At 60.0% G+C, this 7,473-nt stretch overlaps 1 protein-coding gene across 1 annotated transcript; it reads right to left on the bottom strand.

The window, feature by feature from the left end:
• Nucleotides 1-1,318: 1,318 nt before the first annotated feature.
• LOC109324851 (protein-lysine 6-oxidase-like) lies at nt 1,319-7,466 on the bottom strand (the record flags this gene model as incomplete). The annotated part of the gene is made up of 7 exons (XM_019556951.1): nt 1,319-2,064; nt 3,307-3,422; nt 3,725-3,820; nt 4,156-4,312; nt 4,599-4,736; nt 6,001-6,109; nt 7,412-7,466. Coding segments are annotated over 7 exons (678 nt in total), but the record flags the coding sequence as incomplete, so codon positions are not given.
• Between the last annotated feature and the right edge of the window lie 7 nt (nt 7,467-7,473).

Here is a 7,473-nt window from a genome sequence, read left to right as displayed (position 1 = left end):
GAAGTGGCCTGCAGCCAGAAAGTGCTGCCCCCCCGTCACCCGCTTGTCCACCGGGATGGCAGAGGTCAGAGTTCAGCCTTTACTTGATTGGGAAGAAGGGCTCTCCACTTCCGTGGTCCTCCTGTGGTACCGGGGGTTGGACAGAGGGACGTCCGAGGGTACGGCGGCCCTGCTTCCCCAGCGCTCTTGAGCGTGCCAGGGAGAGGTGCCCGCTGGCCGCCGCATGTGCCAAGCCCAGAACAGCCTCATTGCCGTGATTACTGCGAGGGCTGTGGACCTAACCTGCACGGGTGGCATTACGGAGGGCGTGCACACCTCTGCAGGCCTTCCCGGATGTGTGCATGGTTGTGGCCGCAGAGGGGTCTGTTTCGGTGGGTGTTAAGATGCTAGGAGCCGGGTGGATTTGCAGTCCAGGAGAGGTGGGATGCAAAAGGCAGCCCCCCTGGACAAGACGGTAGCAAGGAGAAAAGCAGCAAAGGAGCCTCTGGAGCAGAGTCGGCATTGCTGTGAGAGGTGAGCCGCTCGGCTTTGGCTGCAGGCGGAGGGGAAATGTCTGGAGTTCTTGGTCTGCTTCCCTCTGGCTGGCGGGGTGCGGGTCTCGGGAGGAGGAAATCTCAGTGGGAAGAGGCTCCAGACGGTGTTTAAACAAGGCCCTGGCGGGCGGATAGGGTGGAGGGGGGCGCGGAGGCTGCAGGGAGCATGGGTCACTCCTCAGGAATCCAGGGCGCTGCACGGAGCTGCCCCGCAGCAGGGGACGAGGACAGGCGCCCTGCATGCGAGTGAAGTGTCTGTTGAAATCGGTCCTCAGCAGACCTGGCTGCTGGGGCCTTGCCTAGGGTCCCTCCAGCTCAGAGCCGTTTCAAGGGGATGGAAACTGCTCCTTCCTCCGCCCCTCACATCAGGGGGATGCTTCCCCGTGGTCTGTAGGGCCGGGACAGCCTGTGTACTGCCACGGAGGGGGAGCCCACATGGAGACGGAGTTCCCTGCCCCTGCAGCGCTTCCGGCACAGGGTGGGGGCATCATGGACGGAGGGCAGAAAACCCTTTCCTCTGGAGTGAACCCATTCCCCCTGCCTGAATCCCAGACTCCCCGGGCAAGAATCCCACCCAGCGTGGCCAGAAATACCCGCTGGGACCCTGCAGGAGGCTTGGCAAGACACTGGTAGGGGGACGCGGGTGGTCTTAGCATCGTGCCATCCCATATCCTCACTTGATATCGCATCCTGCATGGCTGATTCAGCCGGTTTTGCCCTTGGTCCCAGCCCAGGCCCCATCCCGGTCCCTACCCCAAAGGCAAAGATCCTACCAGGTAGATTCCAGTATTGTGAATTTTATTCAGAGGATCAAAGAACACAGGTTGCAGCATCTCCCTGCTGCAGGCTCCCAGCTTTGCCACCGCCACTGGAGCCTCCCCACCTTATGGCCGAGAGCCACGTTCCCCCATCTCCCTGCTCAGGCTGGCCTCATCCCTACCGCTCACCCCTGAGCTGGGGTCCCAGCTGGACAGGGGCTGTTCCTCTCTGGGCTGTGGGAAGTGACTGATAAAGAAGCTCTGACTACCAGGATTTGGGGATCATTGCAGGGGAAGCGGCGGGTACAAGCTGCCCCACAGCTGGGATGCCCCGTTGGGCTGGGATGGAGCCGGAGAAAAACTTGGCTCCTGAGCAGCAGGGAGCATGAGATACCACCCAGGTGCGAGGTACCATGCCTTCCCTTGTCTGAGCCTGTGCAGACCCCAGAGCGAGCAATGCTGGCAGGAAAATGCGATGCCTGAGCCGGCAGCAGCGCAGCAAGGACTGGACAGCTTCGAGTTTGTTCAGGGATGGATGCTGCGATCTCCAGCTCGGGCAGTGCTGAGCCCTGGGCAGCTGCTCTACCTGGATTCCCATCTGACCACGGGCACCAGGTAAGAGACATGGAAAAGCAACGCGGCAGAGAGGGTCCCAGGGCATCCCCTGGGGCAAGCGCTGCAGTCGGGGGGAACCACGTGGTGGCGGAGGCATCCCGTGGAGCGGGTGTGGGGGCTGGTGCTCCTGTGCCTTGCAGAGCGGCCCCGGCTAGAATCTAAGAGGGAAAGAGAAGCAGTAGGTTCATTTTGGAGGTCAAATTTTGGAGATTCCCAGCCAGGGTGTCGCAACCGGGGCATGGGGATGCCCTCATAACCAGCTCTGGCACTGAGCACTCTGGGCTGAGCCCTTGGTCGGCACCCTCTGCCCCTGGCTGTCACCCGGTTCCCCCCCAGCTAAGTCAGAGAGGAAGGAAGGAGGGTCCTTGTCCATGAGTGCACCAAGAAACGTGCCCGTCCCTTCACTCCCTGCCAAGGGGCAGTGCGCGCAGCTGCCTTTGAGTGGGGTTGAGCAGAGCAAGTGCTCCTGGCTGCTCTAAGATGGTCGTGCAGGGCAGGCCAGGGCAGTGCTCCTGGTTTAGTCTGAGGCCACGTGGACACGTTCCAGCTCAGGGCAGTGACAGGCAGTGCTTGGGACCCTGATGCTCCTGCTCTGTCTGTGCAGCCTCTAGCATAGCAGGGTCCAGGTCAGGCCAGGAGCCACAGCAGAAACCCCAGGAAGCTTGCAACACTAGCCCCCGCCTCTGGGCTACTTTAACAAACAAGGGGGTTGTTAGGTGGTTTGTCTAACACCCAACAGCCCTGTTGCTGCAGGGCTGCTTGGATAGGAGCAAGGAGGCTGAATGCTGGCAGAGAGCTGTTTAAGCCTGAGTGCGCTTTATTCATCTGCCAACCTCTGTCCTGACAGTGGTGCTCATGTGACTGGGACCCCAGTGAGAAAACTCACCCCAGGGCCCTGGGAGCTATCGGCATGAAGTGGGAGATAATAAAGAGCTCGGAGGTTCTCCCTGCTGTGGGGTGAGCGTGGCAAAGGCACGCCACTTCACTGTTAGCTGCAGAGACCGGGGAGTGATGAGGCAGCATCGTGTCTGGTGACCTGGGACCCCTCAACCTGGGTGACCAGGTGCCCACATGCCAAAGGCTGGGCCTGCTGACCCAGCTGCAAGCGTGGGAGAGTGTGAAGCTCAGACTTGTGCCCTGAGAGCTGCTGCAAGACATGGTAGCAGCTTTGCTGCCCGGGCTGAGACCAGGCGTGTTACCTGGAGGGCAGCAGTACTCATGAACCTCCTGTGCGGCCCTGTCACTAGGGAGCTCCCTTGAGTTGCACATCTAAGGCCTCAACACCCCTTTCTGTTTCTGCTGCTCCAGGGGTGACAAGCTCAGGTGGAGCCCCCCCGAGTTGAGGTCCGGGTGGCCCCGGGGAAGCGAGTGACGGGGCACCGTGCCGCGTGTGGCCGTACCTGGTGATGCGGCAGTTCCACGTGGTGACAAAGGTTCCCGTGTACGTGAGGCTGCACTTCACCACGTTGTTGGTAAAATCCGACTCGGCCACCAGGAAGTTGGGGTTGACGGTCACCTTCGGCAAGATGCATGCAAATACGGGCTGAGCTCTATCTGCCGTCCCTACAACCCACCCCTTCAAGTGGGCAGGTCCGAGAGCCGGAGGTCCCAGCCAAGGGACCAGAGTCTCCCTGCACTACCCACCGGACCGAGGGTCCTTGCAAGGGCCCTTTGATAGCGAGAGTGCGGGGGTGTCCAGCAACAGAGATTTGAGCGGTGGTGGGTAAACGTGCCCAGTCAATGCACCTACAGAGAAGCTCCTTCCGCAACTCCCCGGCCCTCTGTTTCCCCACCCTCCCAGTGCTGGGTCAGCTGTACCTTGAGGATGTAGTTGCCAGGGGGCACATCTGTGATGTCAATCCACTGGCAGTCGATGTTGGCGTTGTAGGTGTCGTAGCAGCCTGGCCCCAAGCCCTGCACAGAGCAGTGCCATTACTGACCAGTCCAGTGCTCCCTGCCCGGCCCTGCCAGACAGGGTAGACTGGGTGTCTCAGAGCAACCGGGGGGAAGACCATCCCCAGCTGGCAGGCAGGTTTTGCCATCATGTGACAAGGGAATCTGCGGTGTGAGGCCCAGTATCATGCTCAGTAGGAGCTGGGGGGCAGCTCATCCTTCCCGACACCCAGAGCAGGGTCAGTGCTTCGTGCTCCCAGCTGGGCCAAGCACAAAGCCCTCGAGGGACAGGCCCCCTAGTGCCAGGGCATCCAGCCCCACGTGCCAGTGGGCCCCCGGCTCCCTTGCCAGCTCACCTGGGTGTGGGCCGTGCAGGCATAGCGCCGTTGAAAACCCACATCGCATGTGGTGTCCTCCAGGCAGAAGCTGGCCTTGTGCCCTTCTGCCACCCTTCTCTGGGACACCGCATCCAGGAGGTCATAGCTGCTGAAGGCATCCATGCTGTGGTAATGCCTGGGAGGGAGAGACGGTGTTGTCTGCGGGTGGGCGGTGGGACAGCCCTGGTAACCCCACAGAGGTAAGCGATGCAGGGATCAAGACAGACAGCCTCAGGGGCACGAGAGCAGGAACGGCTGGGCCTGGGACGTGGCCTTTAACACCTGCAAAAGGGCTTGCAAGCTAGGATCCCCGGAGGGATGCTGGCCTGTGCCAGGGCTCCATGCTGTGGAGGGGGATCAATGGCGATGGGCTCCCAAACCAGGATGTCCTTCCTTGTGGCTGCATTAGCTTCGCTACTCACTGGTGGCAGCTGTGCCACTCCCAGGCATGGCGCGGCTTCACTGGGAGGAAGTCAGCGGTCCCCTGGTTTTTAACCCTTTGTGGAAAGCGGAGCAGCACCCTGTAGCTGATGTCGGTCACACCTGGTCGGTAGGCGGATCTGAACAGAGGAGAGGGTGTTATTTGCACACGATCCCATAGGCAGACTTGTAGCCAGGAGAAGGGGAGACTCTCACACAGACCCCTTTCCCACTGGAGTCCATGATGGGGTTGGGGTGAACATCCTGCAGCTCTTTACAGGGACAATGGCTTTAAAAGGTATGGCCAGCTGGCTCCATGGTTAGCCGTCACCTTCCCCTGCGGATGGTGCAGGCAACCCCTGGCCCATGCACGGGCCAAGGCAAAGGCATGTACTCAGAAGCAAACACTATCCCCAACACGCACACGTGTGCCCGCGAGCGTACTCAGAAGCCCTTTGTCAACAATTTCTCCAGACTTTGGAAAACATCCCACTGCAGGGCCGGATGCTGGTTCTCGCTGGAGGACTTTGAGCATCTCGGAGCAGCTGGGAACACAGCTTCCCTGCCAATACAATAACAGCCCGTGTCTCTGAAAGAGTCTTGCTAGGAGCTGTGACAAGCCACAGCCAGAGCCTTGGCGGACACGATCCTTCGGAAACCGCCGCCCGGCACAAAGCCCTGGCTGTTCCTGTGCTGTTTACAAGGACTCTGGGCTGTTTCCACTTTGAAACTGAAATAAACACTCAGCTGCGAATGAGCCATCCTGCCGCAATGCTACAAAGCCCAGGAAATGCCAGGATGGAGAGTCCGGCTCACACCTGCTGCTCTGCTCTTGTCGGGAATAAATAATCCTTCACCTGGACGTAGCATCTCTCACCCAGCAACCTCAGAGCACCTCTCGCGGCGAGGACCAGAGCCTCCCTCCAGATCAGGATGTTCAGACAGTGCCTGGAATAAGCAAACCTCCCTCCCATTCTCCTGTGTTCTCTCGCAGCCTCCGCTCTGCTCCAGGCTCACCCCTGCAAACCAAATCTCCCACCCATGCTCCTCCAAACTGGATTGCTTCGCTGGTAGCACCTGCCCCTGGCTTGCTTCACTCCCTGCCCATCAGCGCCATGCAGCGCCGCTGCACTTTGTAAAGAGCTGCCACGCTCTGTCTCAGTCCGCTGCATTTCAGCGACAGGCGATGTGATCTCGGCAATGCGGCGGAGCGACAGCCCTGCTGAGGTCAAGGCTGTCTTCTCCTTGAGCTGTGGTTTGATATCATCAAGTGGAAGGGGTTACGGGAGCAGGTGTGTATTGAGGCAGCACCTAACAGCCCCGGGCACAGCCCAGAATCCCACGGTGCCAGCACACAGCGGGCAAGTGTAAGGTATAATGCCAGCCCTGCCCCAGAGAGCTTACCTGGCCAGGCAGTTCTCCTCAGCCGCACACCTCAAGGCATACATCTGCACGCGTTGAATGTAGGTGGAGGCTTGAATGTAGTACGGATCTGGGATCAAGTCAGGCAAGCCTGGAAGGAGAAGGAAGGATGGCGTGTGAGCCAGGCTGGGAGGGAAGGTCCCAGGAACTCAACCATCCAGCCAGGGTCCTCTTCCCTTCCTGCCTCCACAACGGGACACAATAATATGAACGGCCTTACTGAAAGCTCCACTGTGCTGTAAATGGGCGTCAGTAATATGAGGCAAAGAAACCTGAACAGTTCAGGACAAGGGAAAGACCAAAGGAAGGAAAATGCAGTCATCTGAAATGAAAACGTTCAGTGTTAAGGCTGGATGGAAACCCCCTCCCTCTTCTCCACCATCACAGAACAAATCCAGCACTGGGAAACGTGGAGACCATCCACGTAACCTCCACACTGCCCTTATACCCTCCGCCGAGCCAGCTCCCAGCTGTATGACAGCATGCATCTTCAGCATCATCGCTGCACTGGATACACACAGGGTATCCCCCAAGCACCCACTGCACGTGCCACCTCCTTAGCTGGGGACCAGTCACCAACTGAGTCACGATTCCAGCACGCAGAGCCAAGCTGAAGGGGTTTGACACAGCACAGAGCACACCCCGAGGGGGTAGTGAGGGGTTAATGGTGTAGTTTCAAACAGCGGGGAAGGGCAGGGCAGGGCAGGGCGGGGGGTGCAGGGAAAGGCTGTAGGCTTTGGTTCCTAAAGACTGGAAAGAAGCAAGGCTTGGAAATGCATCAGACCAATGGGATTTGCACTTTCCCCGCTGGGCATTACTGAAGCTCTATGGACTACCTGTCTCGGCACCTTTGTGCCAGTTGCTGCACTTTGGGATGGGACTTTGTGCCCTGGTGCTCAGCAGGTACCGAGAGTCCAGCTGGGGAGTTAGGAAGAGGAGCCCGTGCTTTGTAACGTCTCTTCCTAGGCAAGGGGGCTTGACAAACATCAGATCTCCTAACAAACTTAGGATATTTGTTTCGTGCAAGAGGTAAAACTCCTGGAGCGCAGGGCAGGCCTTGCTTGCAGCTGTCTCGCTAGCGCAGTGTCTTCCTCCCCATTTTACAGACAAAGAAACTGAGGCACGGAGCGAAGAAACAACTGGACGGAGCCCCTAAGCTGCTCTCTGGGGAAGCTGGGAGAAGCCAGGCTCCTGCCCCCCGTTGCCTGTTGGCGCCACTTAGGTCCGTCCCTTCCCCCGCGGGCTGAGGCTGCTCGGCGCTCGCGCCCTCGGGTCCCGGCCGCGGCGCACCCGGGAGGCAGCGAGGAGCCGGACCCAGCCCCCCTGCCCGCGGCAGCCCGGCCTTCGCCGCGTCGAGCCCCCCGCTTCGGTGCCCGCCCCCGCGCAGGCTCACCGTCGTGGAAGTAGCCGGTCCCGAAGCCGGGCCGCCGGTGCGGCGCGGCCGGCCCCCCGCCG

The sequence above is a fragment of the Crocodylus porosus genome, unplaced genomic scaffold (assembly GCF_001723895.1).
Source record: "Crocodylus porosus isolate Cpor-Errol unplaced genomic scaffold, CroPor_comp1, whole genome shotgun sequence".
Lineage (NCBI taxonomy): Eukaryota > Metazoa > Chordata > Crocodylia > Crocodylidae > Crocodylus > Crocodylus porosus.
This window is presented reverse-complemented; position numbering and strand designations above follow the sequence as displayed.